This window comes from Arachis hypogaea, chromosome 16, assembly GCF_003086295.3.
Source record: "Arachis hypogaea cultivar Tifrunner chromosome 16, arahy.Tifrunner.gnm2.J5K5, whole genome shotgun sequence".
NCBI classification, from domain to species: domain Eukaryota; kingdom Viridiplantae; phylum Streptophyta; class Magnoliopsida; order Fabales; family Fabaceae; genus Arachis; species Arachis hypogaea.
In genome coordinates this window covers 15,918,820-15,946,175 of record NC_092051.1, presented here as the reverse complement: position 1 = coordinate 15,946,175, position 27,356 = coordinate 15,918,820, and the positions used below count along the sequence as shown (strand labels likewise).

The following is a 27,356-nucleotide window of genomic DNA, read 5'->3' as shown; positions in this document are numbered from 1 at the left end:
GCTTGTTCTGGGCGTTCAACGCCCATGTGCAGCATGTTTCTGGCGTTGAACGCCAGTTCCATGCTTGTTTCTGGCGTTCAGTGCCAGCTCTTCTCAGGGTGTATTCCTGGCGTTTGAACGTCAGGATGTTGCTTGTTTCTGGCGTTCAACGCCAGATCCATGCTCTGTTCTGGCGTTGAACGCCAGCCAGATGTTCCTTACTGGCGTTTAAACGCCAGTAAGTCCTTCCTCCAGGGTGTGATTTTTCTTCTACTGTTTTTTATTCTGTTTTTAATTTTTGTATTTATTTTGTGACTCCACATGATCATGAACCTAATAAAACATGAAAGAACAATAAAAATAAAAATAAAATTAGATAAATAAAAATTGGGTTACCTCCGAACAAGCGTTTCTTTAATGTCAATAGCTTGACAGTGGGCTCTCACGGAGCCACACAGGTGATTCAGGTCAATTTTATAGACTCCCAACACCAAACTTAGAGTTTGATTGTGGGTGCTTTATTTGACTCTGTATTGAGAGAAGCTTGTCATGCTTCCTCTCCATAGTTACAGAAGGAGATCCTTGAATTTTAAACATAAGGTTGTCTTCATTAAGTTGAAGGATCAATTCTCCTCTGTCCACATCAATCACAGCTTTTGCTGTGGCTAGGAAGGGTCTTCCAAGGATGATGGATTCATCCTCATCCTTCCCAGTGTCTAGGATTATGAAATCAGCAGGGATGTAAAGGCCTTCAACCTTTACTAGCACGTCCTTTACTTGTCCATAAGCCTGTTTTCTTGAATTGTCTACCATCTCTAATGAGATTCTAGCAGTTTGCACCTCAAAGATTCCCAGCTTCTCCATTACAGAGAGTGGCATGAGGTTTATCCCTGACCCAAGGTCACACAGAGCCTTCTCAAAGGTCATGGTGCCTATGGTACAAGGTATTAAGAACTTTCCAGGATCCTGTTTCTTTTGAGGCAATGTCAGTTGATCCAGATCACTCAGTTCATTGATGAGCAAGGGAGGTTCATCTTCCCAAGTCTCATTACCAAATAATTTGGCATTCAGCTTCATGATTGCACCAAGGTACTTGGCAACTTGCTCTTCAGTAACATCCTCATTCTCTTCAGAAGAAGAATACTCATCAGAGCTCATGAAGGGCATAAGGAGGTTCAATGGAATCTCTATGGTCTCTAGATGAGCCTCAGAGTCCTTTGGTTTCTCAAAGGGAAACTCCTTGTTGATCACTGGACGTCCCAGGAGGTCTTCCTCACTGGGATTCACGTCCTCCTCCTCCCTTGTAGGTTCGGCCATGATGGTCAAATCAATGGCCTTGCACTCTCTTTTTGGATTCTCCTCTGTATTGCTTGGGAGAGTACTAGGAGGCGTTTCAGTGATTTTCTTACTCAGCTGGCCCACTTGTGCCTCCAAATTTCTTATGGAGGACCTTGTTTCACTCATGAAACTTAAAGTGGTCTTGGACAGATCAGAGACTAAGTTTGCTAAATTAGAGGTATTTTGTTCAGGATTCTCTGTCTGTTGCTGAGAAGATAATGGAAAAGGCTTGCTATTGCTGAGCCTGTTTCTTCCACCATTATTAAAGCCTTGTTGAGGCTTTTGTTGATCCTTCCATCAGAAATTTGGATGATTTCTCCATGATAAATTATAGGTGTTTCCATAAGGTTCACCCATGTAATTAACCTCTGCTATTGCAGGGTTATCAGGATCATAAGCTTCTTCTTCAGAAGATGCCTCTTTAGTACTGTTGGATGCATTTTGCCATCCATTCAGACTTTGGAAAATCATGTTGACTTGCTGAGTCAACACTTTGTTCTGAGCCAATATGGCATTCAGAGCATCAATTTCAAGAACTCCCTTCTTCTGAGGCATCCCATTATTCACGGAATTTCTCTCAGAAGTATACATGAATTGATTATTTGCAACCATGTCAATAAGTTCTTGAGCTTCTGCAGGCGTTTTCTTTAGGTGAATGGATCCACCTGCAGAATGGTCCAGTGACATCTTGGAGAACTCAGACAGACCATAATAGAATATATTCAGAATGGTCCATTCTGAAAGCATGTCAAGAGGACACCTTTTGGTCATCTGCTTGTATCTTTCCCAAACTTCATAGAGGGATTCACCATCTTTTTGCTTGAAGGTCTGAACATCCACTCTAAGCTTGCTCAGCTTTTGAGGAGGAAAGAACTTAGCCAAGAAGGCCGTGACCAGCTTATCCCAGGAGTCCAGGCTATCCTTAGGTTGTGAGTCCAACCATGTTCTAGCTCTGTCTCTTACAACAAAAGGGAAAAGCATGAGCCTGTAGACTTCAAGATCTACTCCATTAGTCTTAACAGTCTCACAGATCTGCAGGAACTCAGTTAAAAACTGGTAGGGATCTTCTGATGGAAGTCCATGGAATTTGCATTTCTATTGCATTAGAGCAACTAATTGAGGTTTCAGCTCAAAATTGTTTGCTCCAATGGTAGGGATTGAGATGCTTCTTCCATCAAACTTGGAAGTAGGTGTAGTATAATCACCAAGCATCCTCCTTGCATTATTGTTGTTAGGTGCGTCTGCCATCTCCTTTTCTTGTTCGAAAATTTCAGTAAGGTTGTCTCTGGATTGTTGTAATTTAGCTTCTCTTAGTTTTCTCTTCAGAGTCCTTTCAGGTTCTGGATCAGCTTCAACAAGAATGCCATTTTTCTTGTTCCTGCTCATATGAAAGAGAAGAGAACAAGAAAAGAAGAGGAATCCTCTATGTTACAGTAAAGAGGTTCCTTATTGTTAGTAGAAGAAGAAAGGGAATAAGAGTGAAGAAGAATGGATAATCCAAACACAAGGGTAAGGATAGGAGCAGAGATATGAGATGAAGAGAAGTGTTAGTAGATAAATAAATAGAAGGAGATGAGAGAGAGGGAATTTCGAAAATTAATAAATAAAAAAAATTAAAGTTGAAAATTGAAATTGAAATCAAATTAAATTAAAATTAAAACAATTATTTAATTAAAAAAAATTTGAAAAAGAGGGAAGTATTTTCGAAAATTAGAGGGGGAAGAGTAGTTAGGTGGTTTTGAAAAATATAAGAAACAAACAACAAGTCAATTAATTAGTTGAAAAAGATTTGAAAATCAATTTTGAAAAGATAAGAAGATAAGAAGTTAGAAAAGATATTTTAAAATCAAATTTTTGAAAAAGATAAGATTTAAAAAGATATGATTGAAAGATATGATTAAAATTAGTTTTGAAAAAGATTTGAATTTTAAAATCAAAATTAATGACTTGACTCACAAGTAATCATAAGATATGATTCTAGAACTTAAAGTTTGAATCTTTCTTAACAAGAAAGTAACAAACTTGAAATTTTTGAATCAAAACATTAATTGTTGATAATATTTTCGAAAATTATGAGATAAAATTAAGAAAAATATTTTTGAAAATTTTTTTTAAAATTTTCGAAAATAAATAAGAAAAATGAAAAAGATAGGATTTTTGAAAAAGATTTGAAAAAAGATAAGATTTTTAAATTGAAAATTTGAATTGACTGATAAGAAACAATTAGATTTTAAAATTTTTTGAAAAAGTCAATCCAAATTTTCGAAATTTATGAGAGGAAAAAGGGAAAAATATTTTTTTGATTTTTGAATTTTTAATGAAGAAAGAGAAAAACAATGAAAAGACTCAATGCATGAAAATTTTGGATCAAAACAAATGATGCATGCAAGAACACTATGAATGTCAAGATGAACACCAAGAACACTTTGAATGTCAAGATGAACATCAAGAACTTATTTTTGAAAAATTTTCAAGAAAAGAAAACATGCAAGACACCTAACTTAGAAATTTTTTATTTTTAGACACTATGAATGCTAGAATGCACATGAAAAATTAGAAAAGATGCAAAACATGAAAATGCAAAGATCAAACAAGAAGACTTACCAAGAATAACTTGAAGATCATGAAGAACACATGAACACAATTTCGAAAAAATGCAAGAAGAATAAAAACATGCAATTGACACCAAACTTAAAATTTGACTCAAGACTCAAACAAGAAACACAAAAATATTTTTTGATTTTATGATTTCATGATTTTTTTTTGTTTTTTCGAAAATTATTTGAAAAAAAAATAAGGATTTCAAAATTTTTAATATGAATTCCAGGAATCTTGCACTCTTAGTCTAAAGCTTCAGTCCAGGAATTAGACATGGCTCACTAGCCAGCCAAGCTTTCAGTGAAAGCTTCGGTCCAAAACACTAGACATGGCCAATGGCCAGCCAAGCTTCAGCATGTAAATCAGATATTCAACAGCTAAGTCATCAAATTAACTTGCCTCTATGCTGATGGTTTGGAAGCCTCAGTCCAAAAGAATTTAGACATGGCTTTACAGCCAGCCAGGCTTCAACATTTTTCATGAAACACTAGAATTCATTCTTAAAAAATTATGAAGAAAAATATATTTTATTTTTTTGGAAATTTTTCGAAAATTAAAAGAATAAAAACAAAAACTTAAAATTAAAATAAAGTTACCTAATCTGAGCAACAAGATGAACCGCCAGTTGTCCAAACTCGAACAAACCCCGGCAACGGCGCCAAAAACTCGGTGCACGAAATTGTGATCTCTGGCAACGGCGCCAAAAACTTGGCACGCATGTTCTTAATCTCAAATTCTTTTTCGTTCACAACTTCGATACAACTAACCAGCAAGTGCACTGGGTCGTCCAAGTAATAAACCTTACGTGAGTAAGGGTCGATCCCACGGAGATTGTCGGCTTGAAGCAAGCTATGGTCATCTTGCAAATCTCAGTTAGGCGAATAATAATTGGTTATAGAGTTTTTGAATAATAATAATAAATTAACAGAAAATAAAGATAGAGATACTTATGTAATTCATTGGTAAGAATTTCAGATAAGCGTATAGAGATGCTTTCGTTCCTCTGAACCTCTGCTTTCCTGCTGCTTTCATCCAATCATTCCTACTCCTTTCCATGGCAAGCTTTGTGTAGGGAATCACCGTTGTCAATGGCTACATCCCATCCTCTCAGTGAAAAAGGTCCAAATGCTCTGTCACGGCACGGCTAATCATCTGTCGGTTCTCGATCATACTGGAATAGGATTTACTATCCTTTTGCGTCTGTCATTACGCCCAGCACTCGCGAGTTTGAAGCTCGTCACAGCCATCCCTTCCCAGATCCTACTCGGAATACCACAGACAAGGTTTAGACTTTCCGGATCTCAAGAATGGCCATCCATGGGTTCTAATTTATACCACGAAGATTCTAATATCTCGGACTCGGTCCCCTGTATTAGATATCTAAGGTAGCATTTGTTTGTGAGACAGAGACCAAGAGACAGAGACAGAGAGACAGAGACTAAGAGACAGAGACAGAAATAAGTATTAGTATTGTGTTTGGTGTGATGGTGTACAAGAGTGAGTTATGTCTCAGTATCGTGTTTGGTTTGAAATAAAAGATGAAGACTAAATTTGTAAAGTTACTAAAATGCCCTTATATCACCAAACAACCCTAACCCCCCCCCCCCCCCACAAAGCCAAATTCATTTTCATAAGTTGGAGTTATCCTCACCCCCTTTCTCCTCCAATGAACCCTTCCTCCTGTTCTCTTCCGGCAAAGATGGCTAGAGCCCGACCCGCCGCCGCAAGGACCTGAGCTTGTCAGTTGTTTTTGGTGGGACCAAGGAAGGCGAGTCGGCAGCGATCCGTGGTTGATGTTCGTCGTCCCGTGACGGACCCCGTGAATTGTGGCGCCGCTGCGGAATCCACGTCTGGGGTTGTGCGTCGACCCGGTGCCGGCTTTCTGTGTCTGGTCGCCGGTGTTTGTGGGTGCACGGATTAGGTAAGTTTCGTATGGTTTCAAAATTTAATAGGTGCTCCTTCCCCGTTCCCTAGATTGGGTTACCTCTGTTGTGAATTGGTTGATTGGATTAGCTATGTTGTTGTGTTGTGAACTGCTTGATTGGATTAGGTCTGTTGCTCTGTTGTGAATTGGTTGATAGGATTAGCTCTGTTGTGCATTGGTTGTTTTGTTGATTCGTTATCGTTGGAGGCTGAATAATGATACTGTTTTTTAATGACCCAGTGACACACATCAATCATGGAATGTTTCTTAAATAAAACAAATTATGATCTTTGCATGTTAGTTCATCAACATCTGATAGATACATATCTTATCTAGGGTTTTGTTTGAGAGAGTGGACATAAATTAGCACAATTGGTCAATGCTGATGCCTAATAATTGTTAAACATTACTAATAATTAAGATCCTCTGTTTTGTACATATCCCTTTTTTTTTGTTTATAAAGCTCCAATTCATTGCATGGTACTCTAACTACATGGAATCAAATTCAGGATAGGTTGGTCTGTCACGTCTTATAATTAAACTTACTAATTGGACATGATTAGATTCAAACCATGGCAATTTGATATGAAATGAGTATATATATAAACCTAGCATCGTGTTTTATTTTATATGTTAGGCACTTTATCTAGTAGTATCATTAGTATTTCAATTTCAATATCCTTTTATATATTAATTTCCAATAAGGCTGCAGCTTGTCTGAAAAGGCTACGAGAATTTGTACACACCCATGCTACCTGAAGGAAAATAATGAACCTTTTCACCTTTTTCTACTGCTCATTTTTTAAATGTGATTTTATTGGATTATTGCATCAAACCTTATGATTAGCACTAGCAAGTGGTGGGTGTCTGATTTTGTAGGAGGGGATCTAACACATTGTTATTTTTTAGTTAATTTATGTATTAGATCCAGTTGTGATTATAGTTGAAAAAAAAAGAAAAAAAAAGTAGAAGATATGGTTTGAGTGATCTGTTTCAGAATATGTACTCTTTGTTAGTGTCAACTAATCAAAAAATGAATTATAACATAAAATATCTGTTGAAATCCGTAAATTGTTTGTTTCTTAAAACTTTTCTTTTGTTTTTGCAAAAAAAAAAAGACAATAACAGGAGCATTGTATTGATTCCTACCAAAACTTTTTTTGCCATTTCTGAATTTACACTTGTTGAATCATGATTGGTTGTTTCATATATGAATCCTCTTCTTCTTTTATGTGTAGTATGTACTACATTAAAACTATTGTGAGTTACTGTTACATTTATAGGGTGGTCAACAATGGCTTCCACAAGTAGAAGAACTACAAGTGGTACGTACGGCAGCGGGAACACAACGGGAGACCGTTTTTGTGAGTGTGGGTTAAGAGCACCGTTGCAAGTTTCCAATAGCGTGGCCAACCCGGGTAGAAAGTATTACGCGTGTCCAACAAGGAGATGTGGATGGTTCAGGTGGGCAGGTCCAAATACCCAGCATTCTGACATTGGAGAGGATCGATCTTCTCAGCTTAACTTTAATTTTAAGACGACCGAACGAGTGGAAAAACTTCATGCTGATGTTGTGTATCTGAAGTTTCTATCATGCGTTCAGCTTGTTGTTTCCGGTCTTTGTATTGTGTTGATCATTGTGGTGTTGTGTAAGTTGTAGTATGGGCTTTGAACTCAAATAGGCATTTCAAAAATTGTAATAACAGTAGCACATATTTGGCACTTTTCATGTTGGACATGTTGAGACATTCAAAAGTTATACTTTATGGATAATCTTTTTTCCTTTTTTTAGCTTTTGCTTTTGTGAAACCTTTATTCCCCACTTTATATCATCCTTTTGCTCATGTTAATGAAAATCTTTACTTTATCAAAGAAAACAGGCCCAGAAGTGGGTGTTATGCTAGTCCTTCCAAATATGTTGCAAGGGTTTGATCCTTTTATCATTCAAATTTTGATCCAATTTCTCCCCATGTGTTCTGAATGTCAAGGTTATTGCATAAGCATATATGTGTTGCCAATTGGATTAGGTTGTTGCTGCTATGATTTGCCATGGCTTTTTCTTCTTCCTTGTATGATTGGCCATAGCTTTTTTCATAAATTTATCTGAAGTTTCTTTATGAATAAGATTTTTAGAAGTAGGTTAAAGGAAGAAGACTTTGTGCATATCTATTTTAGCACTTAAATGTTGTGGGAGCCATTATTGTCTTGTTAGAAAACACTATTTTTTACTAAGAAGACTAAACATAGAATTATTAGACTTACTAGAATGAAATCTTTGTAAGCTAAATCCTAATACAAATTAAATACAAAGATATGGTAAACTACATAACATAGGCGGAAAATGAAGAGAGTTGTTAATATTGGTAATCATCCACCAAAGTATTTATCCAAATAAGAGCAAAACAAAGGAAGTTGCATAGTTAGGTATGGAAAACATAGCAACACACAGATGGTACCAAAGTTTTACCATGCTATACATAACATTGTCCTGGAATCCTAAAACCCGACTTCCAAAAAGTTAACACCCTAAACCAAACTTAAGACCAGAAGCCAAAGCTAATAAACTTAACAAGTATTCAACTTCATATAATGGAACGCACGAGCCCAATCATTTGTGAATCTGATAAGCCCCAGAAGTGTGCATACACATTAGGACTTTCGGCAAACTTCAGTATCGCCCTGACCACATCGTCATCACCGAATCCAAGCTGTGTGAGCTTCTCGCCAACCTTCCACTTCTCGTTCACACCAACAATGGCATCAGCTATCAGTTGGGCATTCTTTCGTTGGTCAGCCGATGATTGCTGAATCTGATTGGCCATCCTCTCGAGTACGTCAACCTGTTTCCTCTTCCTCCCGCATTGCCTAGTGCTTCCCGCGCTCGCACCGACCTCATAATGTGATGCTTGTCCTTGCATTGCTGCAACTCCGTCTTGGTCTGGAGGTGGAGACATCTCGGACTGATCAAATCCAGCAGCGGTGTCGTCTGTCTCTTCGTTAACCTGTTCCTCCGCATCGAAGCCACTAACGGCCGCCACTCCTGTGGCTCTATCCCTGCCAAAGATACCTTCCAGCCGGTGAAATAAAGGAAATAGCTTGCCAGGACTGTAGAACTTGGTCGGATGTGCCTGCGAAACTTGTACACCGGAATTAGTAACGTTCAGAAAACATGATAATTACAGATAAACAAACTTGATCAGTAGCCATTCAGAGCATCATTGGGACAAGTACAAAATAATTCAGCAAAAACAACTCAATAACCAAGATAACTATATCAGAAATCATTAGATCACTATTTTTTCCATTCATGAAACTGCAAACTTAATCAAACAGTTACCCTAGTATTAATTATATTCAAATCCACCTTTCTTCAGGGTATATCTTTTGAGTTTGAATCCTTTTCTACATAATCTGCACCAAGTCTTGAAAATTTGTCAATCCCAAAATTTAAGATAGATTAGGTGCTCACATTTTATGTGTAGGTGAGCTACTAATCCGTGATGAGCTCATGATATTTTGGGCATTAACTCTAGCAATCTCACATATGTAACACAAAAGATTGAATGAATTATTGTCTGCTGCATTACTGAAATATTTTTTGTCAATCCAATGATAAGTAGGATCCTATCATGTCAAATTTCAATGCAAATATCGAAGTGCTTAAACTGAGCAATCTGGCAGGGAAAAATTTCAGCCAAATATTCATGAATGATTAATTTATCCCAATGATATTCAAACAGATTTATCAAGTAGCACACAGTAGGAATAACCCAATGAAATACTTCAAACACACGCACCTTCAACCAAGCATCAAGGACGTCTTTGCTGTCAACCTCAACACATTGTTTCTCGTTGTTCCAGCCAAATCCGCTACAAGCAAGCATATCAGCGGCGTACTGGTACTTCTCCTTCAGCCGCTTGTGCTTATTCTTGCAATGCTTCGCGGTCAGTGTACAACTGGGGAAAGCCTCCAACATCTTCAAAGCCAGCTTCTCGAATGTTCCCGGTTTAAACTGCCCACAATCAGCCCGCTGACCGTCAACGACAAACTCCTCCATGAAGCCAACAAAGGCCAATGTCTCTTCATCACTCCACATTCGCTTGTTCTCCATTTCTTGCTACCAATATTACGATAATAAAGACCCTGCATTAATAATGTAAGTTACAATCACTTATCACCAATGAAGAATAGCAAAGAATTACACCACAGATAAAATTAGTAAAACTGGTCTTTGCCATAAGAGATGAAATAAGGAAAAAGTAGACAAGTAGTTCAATTATTAAAACACTGGTCGTTGCCATTACAAATGAAAATAAAACACCAAACAATATCACAAATACGCAGTACCCAAAAATTAAATAATGTGCTGTTACAATGTCTCAACACTCAACTATTGATACAACTAAAATTGCCGCCATTACAACAACCCTAAACCACACAACACTACTCCGTATGACTCGCACACCACTCTTCATACATCTCATTTGCTATGTTGTCACGCCAGTGACTCTACTCGTTCGTGTTTTCGACCACATCGATCAATCCATCTTGTTCCTCGTCTCCATCGGGCGTGAATTCATCCAATATGCTACCTTCCTCCTCCGGATCCATCTCCATACTCTTTCTAATGAAATTTTGCAGCAAACAACAGGCAATAATTATCTGAAATTGTGTCTTTAGGGGATAAAAGCTAGGGCTTCTTAAGATGGACCACCTCTTCTTCAGCAAACCAAAGCAGTGCTCAATAATATTCCTTGCAGAAGAGTGTACCCGATTAAAATATTCTTGGTAGTTGCGCGGTGCACGTGCTCCCTGGGCCCACTCTCTTACATGATATCGAGTCCCTCTATACGGTGCAAGAAACCCCGGACCATTTGTGTAGCCAGCATCAACTAAATAGTAATTACCTATGCACAAGTAACGCAAATAAGGTAAGACGGTGGCTATCATGAACTCAATCTAGTTGTATAAGCTTAACTATAGAGAGGGCATAATTACCGTGGGGTATCTTAAGACTATTACAACGAGTTATTACATCTCGAAGTACCCGTGAATCAGATGCCGAACCCTCCCATCCGCTGAGTACGTAGACAAAACCCATCTCCCGGTTACACACCCCTAAGACATTCGTGCATATTTTACCCTTTCTTGTCCGGTACCTTGCCTTCTCAGACTCGGGGACTGTCACCTCTATATAAGTGCCATCTAATGCTCCCAAGCAACCCTACCATCCATAGAAAGCTTTGATATTCAAATAGAGAATCCATCAGATAAACATGAATCATACAGAACATCGAATAAGATCTACCTTAAACCTTCTCCATGTGGGGTCCACACAGTCCTCGGCAACTGGTGTAGCCTTCGCGAACAACATCCCTTGAATCCGTATTACAGACTTCAAAACTTTATTAAAATACTTACTCACTGTCTCGCTGAACCTACAAAATCTAACCTGTAGACTACGGTTTTTCTTGTGATGCGCTAAGATAATTAAGAAGGTCGCAACCTGCTCCGGCAGGCTTACATGACCATCCTCTGTAAGTCCTCCATGAACTTGGAGCAACTCACACAAGTTAGCAAAGGTATTTGTGTTCATTCTCAACTCCCAGATACAATTCATATCACCCTCACCAACAATACGCTCTAACGCCTCACGTCTAATTCTACTATTCATTCTTCCGCCTAACGATAGTTGCCCAGTAGTTCTATCCCTAAAGTAAACAAACAGCGTAAGCACAAAGAACAACATTCTTTCTTCATGGTTGGATCTCATCTCTTCATAAAAAGACACGCATCGCTTAATAATTTCCGACCGCTCCATTTCTTCCTACCAAAATCGTTTCATTAAAAAAAATATAATTTCCAAACAACTCTTACACAACTTCAAAATTTTCATTAAAATTTATTTATTAATAACGTGATTACATCCAAGGAAATGCTTACCATATATTTTTATTAACTAAAAGAAAAAGAAACAAACAAAACTTTAAAGGGAGTATGGAGTTTGGACTTTGGAATTTTTATGAAAACCAACGTTAACAACAAAGCAGTGTTAGTCTCTAAATTAAGATTCCATGATTAATTTCATAAAATAAATTAGCATAGTTTTGGAACATTTACCTTAGCAAAGAAGCAAGCTCTAATCACCCAACAAACAGAATTTATAGTTACACCCTTTGAATGTGAGTAAACTACCACTCTCTGTCACTGCAAACCTCAATCAATTGTTGCAATGAGAACTTGAGCCTTATAAGAAAAAGACTTTTGAGTTAGAAAGCACACACAGTATTTTCCACGAAAAATAAAACCAAACAACTATTCAACATAACTTGGTCTCACATAGTTGCAGTTACCAAAATATTAGAACTGCACTCGAAAAACAGAGTGACAAAATAGAAAACATTCAACAGAGACTATCTACAAGCATAACAACTTGTTGATTCAACATAACATCTTAAGATAATGTGAGTCATGAGATTTGCATCTCATTCAAAATGTCACTTCCATATGCAATCTTAACAACGACAGATGGATATTTCAAATAAATTACAACAAACCTCTTCACACAAATATTTCAAATGTTTTATTTTAGTGTTTCAACTGTGTTATTTATTTCAATTAACTAAAACTATACTAAAATACCTAAAATACCGAAACACTGAACATTGACATGAATCGGGTTCATCTCATCTACGCAAGCAATACATAACACTGAATTGAGATTCCTTATTATTATTATTATTATAACGTGACTCATGCTATTGATTCCAATTTCAGCAGATGCAAGGGATGCATGCAGCAAGTATGTTTCATGTGGCAAATGAGGACTACAGCATATGTCCATTCCTATTATGTCCAAATAAAATACAGTTATGACAATAATTTGAAGTTAATCATTCAATTAAGTTATTGCCAACTAGTGTTCCACAAAATAAATTACACATAAACCTCTTCATCCGAACTGCATCAGACACCAAATGAAGACAGAGGAACCCAGATCACAGAAAGGGAGCATTACTAACCTGGATAACAGAAACTGTGGTCGCAAAAACTCTCAGATGGACTCCACACCTACTCGGCAGGCTCTCTCCTACAGGTTCGTGGGACCGCCAGATCTGTGAACAAGGGAGACGACATCAGAAACGGAGGCCTACGGAGAGGACGTCGGAAGTCCCAAGCGCTTACCTTCAACCGGTTACGCCGGCGCGGTTGACGGACCTTCGCTGCCTATGGACGCCGACCAGGATCTCCTTCGAGCATGAAGGAGAAGGTGTTTCGAGGGGCTGAGTAAAAACTGAAGCCCTAATTTCATATAGTGAAAGGGTAATTTTGGAATTACATAATTATTTTAGGGGTATTTTAGGTAGAAATTAATTGGTTCAAATTCTGTCTTTGTCCCAGTCTCTAGTGTCCCCAATTTTTTGAAGCACTGAAATACTCAAATTATTGAGACAGAGACACAATTTTCAGTGCTAGTCTCTACCTCAACAAACACAATACTGAGACCCTGTCCCCCAGTATTAGTTCTAGTCTCTGCAAACAAACACTACCTAAGAGATATTCATTCTAGCTTGTTTACATGTAGAACGAAAGTGTTTGTCAGGCACGCATTCATAAGTGAGAATGATGATGAGCGTCACATAATCATCACATTCATCATGTTCTTGGGTGCGAATGGATATCTTAGAAGCAGAATAAGCTGAATTGAATAGAAAAATAATAGTACTTTGCATTAATTCATGAGGAACGGCAGAGCTCCACACCTTAATCTATGGAGTGTAGAAACTCTATCGTTGAAAATACATAAGTGATGAATGTTCAGGCATGGCCGAATGGCCAGCCCCCGAAACGTGATCTAAAGATGAAAACTAAAGATGGTCCAAAGATCCAACTAAAGATGTCTATTCCAAAAAAGATCAAAATACAATAGTAAAAAGTCCTATTTATACTAGACTAGCTACTAGAGTTTACAGAAGTAAGTAATTGATGCAGAAATCCACTTTCGGGGCCCACTTGGTGTGTGCTTGGGCTGAGCTTGAAATCTACACGTGCAGAGACTTCTTTTGGAGTTAAACGCCAAGTTGTAACGTGTTTTTGGCGTTCAACTCTAGTTCGTGACGTGTTTCTGGCGTTTGACTCCAGAATGCAGCGTAGAACTGGCGTTCAACGCCAGTTTGCATCGTCTAAACTTGGGCAAAGTATGAACTATTATATATTGCTGGAAAGCCCTGGATGTCTACTTTCCAACAGCATCTGCAGTCCTTCTTCAACCTCTGAATCTGATTTTTGCTCAAGTCCCTCAATTTCAGCCAGAAAATACCTGAAATCATAGAAAAACACACAAACTCATAGTAAAGTCCAAAAATGTGAATTTAGCATAAAAACTAATAAAAACATCCCTAAAAGAAACTAGATCCTACTAAAAACAATGCCAAAAAGCGTATAAATTATCCGCTCATCAGTCTTCTGGCGTTAAAACTATATCAGAATTTTGGACAACTACAGGTGTCTTTACTATGTCTTTTTCAACAGGAATAGTATTTACCTCTTTTCGCTTTCGAGGATTTTTATCTTTGGAACCGACAGGCCTGCCACGCTTCTGACGTGTATTTGCTTCAGTGGCAATTTGTCCAACTAGAACATCAATTCGAATTGGGGCATTTTCCGCTGGTATATACGACTTGGTTATCCTCTTTGTATCAGAAAATGTATCAGGCAATTCATTTGCTATTCTTTGCAAATGTATAATCTTTTGAACTTCCAGTTCACATTGCCCTGATCGAGGATCTAAATGCATCAACGATGATGCATTCCAGTTAAGTTCCTTTTCAGGAAGCTTATTCTCTCCCCCTAATGTTGGAAATTTTGATTCATCAAAATGACAATCCGCAAACCGGGCTTTAAATACATCCCCAGTTTGTATCTCAAGATACCTCACTATAGAGGGAGAATCATATCCAACATATATCCCTAATTTTCTTTGGGTCCCATTTTGGTGCGATTAGGTGGTGCAATGGGAACATATATCGCACACCCAAATATTCTTAAATGGGAAACATTTGGCTGCTGGCCAAATGCTAATTGCATAGGAGAGAACTGATGGTAACTCGTTGGCCTCAAACGAATAAGTGCTGCGGCATGTAAAATAGCATGCCCCCAAACCGAAGTTGGGAGATTTGTTCTCGTAAGCAAGGGTCTAGCAATTGATTGGAGGCGTTTAATAAGTGATTCTGCTAACCCATTTTGTGTGTGAACATAAGCTACTGGATGTTCAACACTTATTCCATTAGCCATACAATAAGCATCAAAAGCTTGAGAAGTAAATTCACCAGCATTATCAAGACGAATTGCTTTGATTGGATTTTTCGGAAATTGTGCTTTTAATCGAATAATTTGAGCCAGTAATCTCGCAAACGCTAGGTTGCAAGAAGACAATAAGCACACATGTGACCATCTCGAAGATGCGTCTATCAGGACCATAAAATATCTAAAAGATCCACATGGTGGATGAATAGGTCCACATATATCACCTTGAATCCTTTCTAGGAATTCAGGGGACTCAAATCCAATCTTTACCGGTGATGGCCTTAAAATTAACTTCCCTTGAGAACATGCAGCACAACAAAATTCACTAGATTTAAGAATCTTCTGGTTCTTTAGTGAATGTCCATGAGAGTTTTCAATAATTCTCCTCATCATGGTTGTTCCCGAATGACCCAATCGGTCGTGCCAAGTTATGAATTTATTTGGGCTAGTAAACTTCTGGTTTACAGTGGCATGTGATTCAATTGCACTAATTTTGGTATAATATAAACCAGATGAAAGTGAGGGTAACTTTTCTAATATAACCCTTTTATTTGAATCATGAGTTGTGATACATAAGTACTCATGACTTTCCTCATTCATTGTCTCAATATGATATCCATTTCGGCGAATATCTTTAAAGCTCAACAAGTTTCTTCGAGACTTGGTAGACAACAGTGCATTATTTATTATGAATTTTGTTCCTCCGGGAAACAAAATTATAGCTCTTCCGGAGCCTTCAATTACATTTTCTGAGCCAATAATAGTATTAACACATTCTTCTTTTGGCACAAGATGGGTAAAATATATATCACTTTTGAGAATAGTGTACGAACTTGCACTATCCGCAAGGCATACATCTTCATTACATATCCTTGCCATTCTCTTCAAAGACAAATAATGATAAAATGAGTAGTATGCACAGTTTAAATTGAATACTTGATCGGAATTATACTTCTAAGAAATACTACACATAAAAATAATGTCATATACTAAAATTTTATTTTAAAACATGACACATTTAATGATTTCAAAATTCATAAACATTAATATTTCATTATTTATATACATTATATTTGAAACTTAAATACATAGAAAATAAAACTTAACAATAAGTTCTTTACATTATTTATTTACATGAATACTTAACAATCTCACACATTAAACTATTCCATCATTGATCAAATGACCAATATTTTCTTCAGGATCCTCAAAGAAATCAGATACATCATAATGAGTGGTGGAATTTTTAGCATCATTTGAAACGAAATTCGACTCTTTTCCCTTATCGTCCTTTTTCAAAGATGCTTGGTAAAGATCGACTAGGTGCCTTGGGGTACGACAAGTACGTGACCAATGGCCCTTTCCACCACAACGGAAATACTTATCCTCTGTTAATTTATTCTGCCCGATATTTCTTTCTTTATCCCACTTCTGGTGAGATCCTCTCTTTTGAATATAATTCCTTTTCCTTCCATAATTTTTCTTGTTATTGAAACCTTGCCATTTACCTCTTCTGGGGTAATTTGCCACATTTACTTCAAGAAATGGGGCGGCACCAGCTGGGCGCGCTTCCTGATTTTTCAAGAGCAACTCATTATTGCGTTCAGCAACAAGAAGGCAAGAAATTAACTCAGAATATTTTTTAAACCCTTTTTCTCGATACTGCTGCTGCAGGAGCATATTTGAGGCATGGAAGATTGAGAAAGTTTTCTCCAACATATCATGGTCAGTTATCTTTTCCCCACATAATTTCATTCGTGAGGTGATTCGAAACATTGCAGAATTATATTCATTTATGGATTTAAAATCTTGTAGACGCAAGTGCGTCCATTCATACCGGGCTTGAGGAAGTATCACCGTTTTCTGATGATTATACCTTTCTTCAAGGTCTTTCCAAAGATCTGCAGGATCTTTTAATGTGAGATATTCATTTTCAATCCCTCGTCAAGATGACGACGAAGAAAAATCATGGCTTTGGCTTTATCCTTTTGGGATGCATTATTTTCAGCCTTAATGGTATCTCCAAGATCCATTGAATCAAGATGAATTTCAACATCTAGTATCCATGATAAATAATTATTTTCAGATATATTAAGAGCATTGAATTCAAGATGAGAGAGCTTCGACATAATGAAAATTTGTTACCTGAGCCTTCCTAAAAATTTGATCAGAGTCTTGTGCTGATAACGTGTTATGAAATAAATAAGGAAACTATAATAAATATAAAATAGAGAAATATAAATATACTCTTATCTCACTATAATATAAGTAATCTCACTATAATTGAAGAGAGGAATGGTCAGGACAGGTTACAGCATCAGCAGAAGAGTTCAAGGATTGGGTTCAAGATATGCAGTTAGTGGACCTACCGTTGAATGATCGAAAATTTACTTGGTTCAGAGGCTGCTCCTGCAGTCGTATTGATAGAGTTCTATTGAGTGTAGAATGGCTTGAGAAATTTTCAGATATTCGAGTAAAGGTGGACTGAGAGTTATTTGAAATGCATGGCTAGAGAGGAACGGGTGGATCTTTAATAACAAGGAAACCGGAATGGAAGAGGTGTTTCTCATATCTTTTATCAGCTACAGAGAATAGTGTAGTTTCGATCCTTTTGGTTGTTGACGGCATTGCCGGAGATAACACTAAGGATTGGTTTCAGGTTTTGATTGGTTATTTTTATGTTTGAGACTTTGTTTGTGACTTTGTCACTCCACTTTATTGTGTTGAGCTCACTTATTCAAAAAAAAAATAGCATCTTAATTAATTGAATTATTAGATTAAAAAAATTAAATTAATAACTAAAAATAATAATAAAAAATAATAAATTTTGATAATATTTTTAACATTTCTCTTATATAAAATCAATTTACTAATTCATTATATTAAGATAAAAGCCAAGAATTACTCATAAGTCATAACAAACCGTAAGAATCTTATTTATTGATGCTACTAAAGCGGAAAAAGGAAATTCTTACTTTTTACTATGTCTATATATTTAATTTCCATTAAAAAGTATATGTAAAGTATAGGATATCCATTTCAACTATTTATAGGTTACCATCCTCCTAAAAAGCTAATAATTCAAATTAACATGACAGGTTATGTATACGTAAAAAATTAATTATTAAATTAGTTACTAATAAAATATAAATTAAAATATAAAATATATATTAAAAAAATTAAATAACATATTTTTTATATACAAATATATAATAATTAATTTAGTGTTGATTATTTGTATAGACATAATTTTTTTATCCCTGCTCAGATTGTTGTAAACACAAGAAAGAACAAAATGCTAGAGACAAATGAAGGCACTAATGCTGGTAGAGGCGGGTGTCAAAATATATACAATGTGTACATAAATGCATATAATTGAATGGGTTTGTGTTTATTACCAAAAGAAAACTTGAAGAAATTATTGTGTTTTATATATTATTTTTATTAAAAATTTTATTTCTGCTTTTAATTAAAGATAATATAATACAGGAGCATATATTTTTATGTTTATGCCGTTAAATAAAGAAGTCTAATTTAATATATATTATTATATTATATTATGAGTTAGTCTCACATATTACCTGAGTCATGAAGGTTTTTCTCCCCTACTAGTATAAATATGCATATGTACCTCTTTTGCTTATGAAGTGGAATTGATTGAGTTATATATTAAATAAGTTGTGTGTTTATTTTTCTCTAGGGGTGCATCCTTGGCTTAGCAAACCAATGTGGGTTCTCGGCTATTTTCACTATAGTGGGGTTGTTAACCTCGTCAAGATTGATGAGACAAATGACGTCTCTGCGTTAGTTGGTACGAGTCGTCGTCAGTGCGGATTGTCTACTGCGGAGTTCTGGATTATTTTCTCTTCTTTTAGGGCCTTTACCGTTGGTGATTATCTTAATGCATTCTCATCATTATCATCATTGGTACATTTTCATCATCATTGTACATCATCATCATCATAACATCGGCGCCTAAGCATCAACCTCATTACATAGTAGTAAAAGATGGCTCCAAAACGTAAAATTACTCAAGAGATTAAAATGGAGGAGTTACGCCGACAAATTAAGGAGTTACAAGAGTAACTTACAGTAATGAGATCAGTTATGCCGGGGTTGGTGGGGGAGACTCAGACTGCGTTTGTCAAAGGCAGAAAAATTCATGATGGTGCTCTCATCGCCTGTGAGACGGTACATTGGCTGAAGGCGCGGAGAAAAAAAGCAGCAATCATCAAACTGGATTTTCATAAAGCTTATGATAGAGTTCGATGGAGTTTTGTGGATATAGTGTTACAGAAAATGGGGTTTGGACAGTGCTGGAGGAATTGGGTGAAGGAGTGTCTTAGTACTGCCACTATGTCTGTTCTGATAAATGGGTCACCTTCCAAGCCGTTTCACATGGAGCGCGGCCTTAGACAAGGGGATCCTCTTTCTCCTTTCTTATTTGTGCTAGTGGTCGAGGTGTTGCATCGAATGTTGGGAGAAGCAGTTAGGAATGGACGCATTGCTCCGCTACTGGTCGGAGGAGAGCATATCGAATTGTCACACTTACAATTTGCAGATGATACGATACTGTTTTGTCCACCAGTCACAGACACAATCGTGAATTATAAGAGACTGTTGCAGTGTTTCGAGTTGATGTCGGGGCTCAGCATTAATTTTGATAAGTCAAATCTGATATCAGTGAATTGTGATCAGGAATGGGTAGATCAGGCGTGTGGTATGCTGGGGTGCAATGAAGCGGTTTTACCAGTGAGGTACCTTGGCATCCCATTGGGTGCGAATCCGCGCATGGTGAAAACTTGGAAACCGATAATAGATAAGGTGGAAGAGAAACTTAGCCTGTGGAAAGCGAAGGTCCTGAACAAAGCGGGTAAGCTGGTGCTCATCAAATCAGTGCTGAATAGCCTACCAATATATTACCTTAGTTTGTACAGGATGCCAAAGGCGGTTGCGGATAAACTTATTGTGTTACAAAGGAGATTTTTGTGGTCTAAGGGGGATGGGAATGATGGTATCCCGTTAGTTAAGTGGGAGTTAGTTCAGGCACCGAAAAAGGATGGGGGCTTGGGGATTGGGGATGCAATGCTTCGAAACACAGCCCTCTTATTCAAATGGTGGTGGCGGTTTTCAAAGGAAGAATGCCCATTGTGGAAAAAGATTGTATGCTCATGTAACAACCTGAACTCTGATGAAATGCTAACAAATCAGCAGTTGCCGAGTAGAGGAGGGCCATGGAAAGACATTTGTCATTTGAACATTAAGGAGCAGCGGCTAAAGGACAAACTGCTTACTGGCCTGGCGAGGGAGGTAGGGAATGGGAGGAGCACCCTGTTTTGGGAAGATAACTGGCTGCAAGGTGAGCCCCTAAAACGGACTTTTCCAAGACTCTTTTCTATTTCAAACCAACAAGGGTATGTAATAGGGGATTGTGGTTTTTGGGATGGACTCGAGTGGATATGGAATTTTCAGTGGAGAAGGGAGTTGTTCCAATGGGAGTTGGAGCTTGTCAACCACCTTCATGAGAGGTTAAGGGCGGTGACATTGGCAGATGGGCAAGAGGATCATCTAGTTTGGAAGTTTGATTGTAAAGGGATATTCTCAACCAACTCTGTCGTGAAGGTCCTACAATCGGAGACTCTGTCAGCGGAGGTAACGAGTTACAGTTTTACAAGTGCAGTCTGGAGAGGAGTGGTACCTCCGAGAATTGAGCTTTTTGGATGGTTTGTGCTTGTTGGTAGAGTTAATACCAAGAAGAGATTGAGTCGGCTAGGCGTTATTTTGCCAACTGATAATATCTGTGTACTCTGTAAGAAGGAGGTAGAATCGGTCAAGCATTTATTTCTTCTCTGTGACCTTACATGGCAGGTGTGGTGCAGTTGGTTGCGGTCCTTTGGTGAAGATTGGGTTATTCCTGGTACCATTAGAGAACTGTTTGAGAGTTGGACTGGTTGGCATAAGCGAAAACAAGAACAGAAGAGGTGGCTGAATGGGTTCTTCGCAGTGATTTGGAATATTTGGGTGGAACGAAATGCTAGGATCTTTAATGATAAAGAAACAGGTGTTGACTTCGTAATAAAGAGAACAATCCAGAGTTACAATGAATGGACTGCTAGTGATTCTGCGGGTTGTTGATGGCATTGTTGACTTAGACTAAAATGTTATGTTTTTCCATGTAGTTTTGTTGTTTAACTTGTTTGCTCCACTTTACAGTGTTGAGCTTCCTTTGTTTCAAAAAAAAACAAGAGTAACTTACAAAATATGAAGCTACTCAAAATAATCACGGCAAGCAGAGTGATGACAGTTCTTCTAGTGAAGAGGATAATGCAAATCTCTTTCATTATTCTTCTTTGTCTGAAGATTCGTCCATACGAAGAGCACGACACAACACGACTCACAAAACTAAAGACTTAGGAATCAAAATTGATATTTTCGAAGAAGACTCCAACCTGATGATTTCATCGACTAACTTTGCACAGGAGAAAGAGTGTTTAAGTTAAAAGACATTTCAGACGACAAGCGCGTGAAGCTTGTAGCAATGAAGTTGAAGAAATTGAAAAATGAATAAAAATTGTTAGAATAAAAATAGAATAATTAACAATAAGAATTAGTAGATTAAAATATAGATCTTCAAAAATCAGACAAAAATATTAAAAGAATTATAAAAATTATAAATAAAATTCAACTTGTAAAAAATTATTAAATTCGTAAAAAAATCAAAATGATAATAAAATAGAAGTAGAAAAGTAATATTATAAAATTTAAAAAAAATAAAAAGATAAAATAATCTTCTAATACGTTTTTTTTTGTTAAAATTCAAATTTTAAATAAATTAAAAGATTAGTGTCAAAGCTAAAGTAACGATTTTAAGAATATAACAACTCTTTTTAATAATGATAACACTTTTAATTTATACTACGTATAAAAAATCTAATACATAACAATATAATCAATGGATAAAATTAAACATCTTTATTTAAAAATATTTTAAATATTTTTACTTGAGTTAAATTTAAAATGATAAAAAGAAGTCTCATAGGCTAACTACATAACAAGCCAATTATGTAAATTCTTTTTTATTTTTTATTTTAAAATTTAAAAAATTAAGATAGTAAAAGATTCTTTTTATTTTTTTATAATAAATTTATTTTTTAACTAATTAATTAAAATTTGTTTCACTCCTAATTGATTTTCTAACCGAACCGCAACTGATTTCATTTCCTGTATAAATGCTCACCCGTGTTGGATAGCAATTATTAATATAGGATATCGTTTTCATTTCATTTCATATCTCATTAAACATCATGTCATCATGAGACCGTGTTTTTCCAAAGTTTAATCTCCTTGAAGACGGGTGATTTTTTTAGCATAAATTTTATTTGTTTATTTATTTTATGTTTAAATTCTTTATTTTGAGGTCAATAAAAAATAAATTCTTGAGTTTTTTATTCTAAAATGTTTAATATTATATTATAAAATTATTTATTTCAAAAATTATTATTAAAAAATTCTACAACTAAAAAAATTATTTAACTAAATTCAACCAAGTTGTTATAACTTATTTTACATTCACGCAATATATAACTGATTTTATAACTAAATGCAATATATATAACTGATTTTAACATAAATATTTTCTTTCATTTTGTTTTTGTTTTCTTTTTGATGATTTTTTTTATGTTCTTTGCGAATTTTTCCTTTTTTTTTTTTGTCTCTCTGTAGATTTCTCCTTTTATAATCAATGTTGTTAGATCTGAGCTCCTTTTCATTCAAACTTTTATTTGTTTCATGGTGATTCTAGTTTTTTTTTTTTAAATCAAGCAGTAAAATTAGAATTAGTATAGCATTTTCATTTTTGAAAATAATGTATGATGCAAGTTCAGATCCATTGAATAAGAACGAATTGGATCATTGTTTTGAATCAATTTAAATCGACGAGATTTGATTTATTCTTTTAATAAATGTAGTTCAGATGTAATTGATTATCGTGTAATTACTTTATATATGAGTTGAATAATTTTAATGTTATTACATTTTTTCTTTGTGAAAATCAACGTTCAGGATTAAGAATTTGAATTTCAATGGAATTGAAGAGTTTTGAATTATTTTTTCAATTAATCTATTTATGTTATACTTCATGATAATTTCGTGGTTGTTCAAAATATACTTTGATGCTTAATAGAATTAAGTTCTATGCTGTTTATTTTGTTGTCATTAATTTGATATATGGTTTTGTAGTTGATATTGTTAGTTCTTATGTTATACATTCGATGTTAAATAGAATTAGTTATTATATTTTTACTTTTATGTGATTTTCATTTAGCAATGAACTGATGAAATTCGTTGATTATGAATATAAGTATTTCGGTGTTGTTGCCAGTTTAAGATGGTGTTGTGCTTAGAAAATTTTGGTGTTGTTTCAATTTTTGTGTAATGTTGATGAGTAGTTTGTGCCAAAGGTTGCCATGACTTTCAACATATTTAAAGAAGCTGAAAGATTCTATAATGATTATTCAAAATTTGTAGGTTTTGCTAATAAAATAAGGAACTAAAATAGGAAGAAAAATGAAATTAAAAATCAACTGATTACATGTAATAGAGAGGAAAAATACAAATTCAATATATCTCCTATTCAAAAGACAAACTCCTCAGCTAGAGTGCTGTAAAAATTTATGTACATATATTGAAGGATATTGGTGTTTGGTTATTTCAAAGAATGTTTTGACTCATTCACATCCATATTGTCCAAATCAAGTAGAGATGCTTAAATAACATAGCCAGCTAAGCATGTTTGTATGTCGCACAATTGAGAATAATGATGAAGTTGGTATTAGACCAAGTAAGAAATATCAATCCTTTATTGCAACAATTGGGGATCATGGTGAATTAAGCTCTATTGAAAAAGATATTAGAAATTACATTATGAGAAAAATTTGTAATGCTTTTGAATAAGATGATGCCAAAGTATTTAGAAAATACTTATTGAGATTGAAAGAGAATAATCATAACTTTTTTTATGAGATTGAACCTGAGGTTAATCACTCAATTAAAAATACTTTTTGGGCTGATGCAAAAAGTCGGACTGCTTTTGAGTATTTTGGCAAAATTTCATTTGATACCACTTATAATACAAACAGATAATTTGTTGTGCTGATCTCAAACATTTTTAGTGTTAATTGAAAATAGTTGTTGTGCTTTTTGAAATATATTTCGGTGCATATCTAATTTTGTTTATTTGTTGTTGACTTTAGGTATAATTTGATTTTTGGTTCTTTTGTTGATGTGAATTACCATGGTTATTCTACACTTCTTGGATGTACTTTGGAAAAAAAATGAGGACATTCAATCTTTCAAATGGTCAATTGAATGTTGGCTTCGTTACATGGGAGGAAAAGTTCCAAAAGACATTCTTAACGAATGTGCATTGATGCAAAGGGATATTGAGCTTTGTATGCCAACAACAATTCATAGGTGGTGTATTTGGCATATTATGAAAAAGATTTCACATAAATTAAATGGTTACAAGAGACATGAAGAAATTGAACAAGAGATGAGTCATGCTATTTGAAACTCTTTCAAAAAATATATTTGATAGAAATTGGAATAATTTTCTTATGAAGTATGGTATTGGAGATAATAAGTGACTTTTAGGTAACATTTTTGTGGTTGCTTCATTAGAATTAATGCATGTTATTAGTTTTAGTATTTAGATGTTATGTGTTTTTGCTTTGTAATAATGATGCGAAACTATATACCTTTCGGTGCTATGGTTTTTGATTTACTCCTTCGATACTTTTTTTAGAGCTTTTTAAAGATCGTCATTTATGGATTCTAGTATATTTTGATCACTTTTGGGATGGAATGAAAATCACATTAAGGAGTAAGAACATGCATGCTTTTTTAATAAGTTTATTACGCGTAATAGCTCATTGATTCAATTTGTGAAATAATATGATAACTGCCTAGGAAGTAAAAAGCAAAAAAAGAGAGAATCAGATGCTAAAAATTTTTATACAATTTTACTTTGTGCAACAAAATCATCAATAGAAGCTCAATTTCAGTATGTGTATACTCATGACTCATGAGATGTTTAGGGTATCACAAGATCAATAGAGTCCGCTCTAGGTTTCATAGTATATGAAGTTTTAGAAAAGGTTTCAAACCCACATTCAATAAGTTTTTGGTTACATATGACCCGATATCATGTGAAGTAAAATTTCAATGCTTATTATTTAAGTCAAGAGGTATATTGTGCTATCATTGTTTGAGAGCGTTAAGCTTTGAACGAGTAGATAAAGTGGCACCGAGATATGTATTAGAATGTTGGAGTAAGAATGTAAAGAGGAAACATACACATATCAAAATTAGACATGATGAGTCTTTATTGGAGTCAAGAAGTAGAAGATTTGATGATTTGGTGTTTCACTCACAAAATATTTGTGAATTTGCATCAGAATTTGAGGAGTTGATTGTGATTTAGCACCGTGCATATGATAATTTGATGGCTGAGATGCAAGAATATAAAGCCAAAAGTAAAGAAAATATTTCTTATCACATGAAGATGGTTCCCTGGATGAGATTAATACCCTTCAAAGCCCGCCACGTGTGATGACAAGAGGACATCCAAAAAATAGATTCAAATCAAATACTAAAAAATAGATTGCAAATGCATCAAAGAAAAAGAAAAAGAAAGCTCTAAGTGAGATAAAATTGATGTGCTTTGATTAGCTAAAATTGTGTTTGTACATATTTGTGCTAATATATGCTATACTTTTGGCAGTCGAACATTTTAGATGTTGGATTAATGATGCAATCAATTTAAGCCTTTATCACGGAAAAATTATGAATTATCAATTCAGAGATTCAATGCAATAAAATAGTATTTTGTGTTTAGTTGAATGACACTCGGTGTTGTCATGAAGAATTTCAGTGTTATTCCTTTAATTTTTTCTTTTGTAATGAGAATAAACTTTGTTTTTTGAATTGTGTGTTGTGTTGTTCAATTTATAGTGATAGGGTTTTATTATTTTCGATATTATGGTGTTTATTCGATAGTCACTTTTCCTTTTTCAATTACTTTTTGCAATTGTGTTGTAGTAAATTGTTTTAGGTGACAATATTTACAGATGTCAGTGCTGTTGTTATTTTTTCAATATATTCAATCTAATAAGTGTGAACCTAAATTTATTAAAATAAATAGTGGATCGCAATGCAGTGCAAATACTTTTATTGAAGTCTAATATGACAAAAGAGATTATCAAAAGCAATGAATATTTACAAAGAGGTAAAAGATGTGTTTGTTTTAACTAAACGGTATCCAAAAAATTTAATATTCAATTGAAAATACTAAAAATTTTTAACAGTATTAAAATTTTACAATATTCAATCTTTGTACTTTCTATATCTCCTAATGAAAATCTATAGAAAGGGCTTAATAGTGCAGTAGACGGCTTGGAGAGTCTTATGGTTTCAGATTATGAAATGACTTGATCTCTCAATTTATTCATTTCGTCAAAGAGAACTAGTGAAGCATATTCTTATCTGTAATGATCAATTTCATCCTACAATTGAAATAAATTTACTAATTTGTGTTAATTTAGAAGTAGAGAATCAACTATGTTTAGTGATACTTACTTTTTTCCAATTCTTCTATGTATATTTTTCTTTGTTAATCTTTTCAAGTTAATCATCTCCACCCATTTCATGACATATATTTTGAAATCGTAGCTAATAAACAAAAAGTTAATAACATAGTAAAAAAATGTTTAATAGCACAGTAAGAGAAAAGCATGGTAAAATATATTAAATAACACCGTAATAGCAAAGAATAATAGAAAGATGCATACTTTGTTTGCTATCCACTGATTGTAATATATGGTGCTTCAGTACCCTATTCATTGTCTATTAAAGGTGATGTTTCAGCATACATTTTCACTTGTGATATAATCAAATTTTGAAAAATAGAAAAAGGCAAATATAAGAAACATTAACACTAGAGAATTCACAACGAAAATAAAAATACGTATTATGTAAATAACTTACAACAAATTTATTAAGTTTTTTTTTTCTTTCGTCAGAGGGACATGTTTTATGAATAGGGTCAAGAACATGAAACATTTTCTTTTGAATATTCGCAATCCACAGCCATTGGTGGTCTTCATGGCAAAGTGGGGTAAATAGCTGCAATTGGGGTAAATAGTACAATTTTTA

General features: G+C 35.1%; 1 protein-coding gene, 1 long non-coding RNA gene and 1 other non-coding gene across 11 annotated transcripts; 2 read left to right on the top strand and 1 right to left on the bottom strand.

Moving 5' to 3' along the window:
• The first annotated feature begins 2,058 nt into the window (after positions 1-2,058).
• On the top strand, positions 2,059-2,166 carry LOC112761344 (small nucleolar RNA R71). The gene has a single exon (XR_003181744.1). It is a non-coding gene; the product is annotated as a small nucleolar RNA R71 (small nucleolar RNA).
• Positions 2,167-5,438: 3,272 nt separating this feature from the next.
• Positions 5,439-7,630, top strand: LOC112758047 (uncharacterized). Its single transcript, XR_003179490.3, has 2 exons — positions 5,439-5,836; positions 7,123-7,630. It is a non-coding gene; the product is annotated as an uncharacterized lncRNA (long non-coding RNA).
• A 540-nt stretch (positions 7,631-8,170) lies between these two features.
• On the bottom strand, positions 8,171-13,397 carry LOC112758046 (uncharacterized). 9 transcript variants are annotated; one of them, XM_072219268.1, is made up of 7 exons: positions 13,026-13,397; positions 12,863-12,955; positions 11,961-12,086; positions 11,149-11,667; positions 10,839-11,064; positions 9,637-10,747; positions 8,171-8,967 (listed from the first exon to the last, which is right to left on the bottom strand). In XM_072219268.1, the coding sequence occupies exons 6-7, from the start codon at positions 9,949-9,951 to the stop codon at positions 8,422-8,424; spliced, it is 861 nt and encodes a 286-aa protein (XP_072075369.1). In that variant the 5' UTR covers positions 9,952-10,747; positions 10,839-11,064; positions 11,149-11,667; positions 11,961-12,086; positions 12,863-12,955; positions 13,026-13,397; the 3' UTR covers positions 8,171-8,421. The 9 variants fall into 9 exon arrangements, with proteins under 9 accessions (XP_072075369.1, XP_072075370.1, XP_025662396.1 ...); XM_072219269.1 differs by having other exon boundaries at positions 11,149-11,663; positions 11,961-12,047; positions 13,026-13,181; XM_025806608.3 differs by lacking the exon at positions 8,171-8,967 and having other exon boundaries at positions 10,090-10,747; positions 11,149-11,663; positions 13,026-13,255.
• Positions 13,398-27,356: the final 13,959 nt, after the last annotated feature.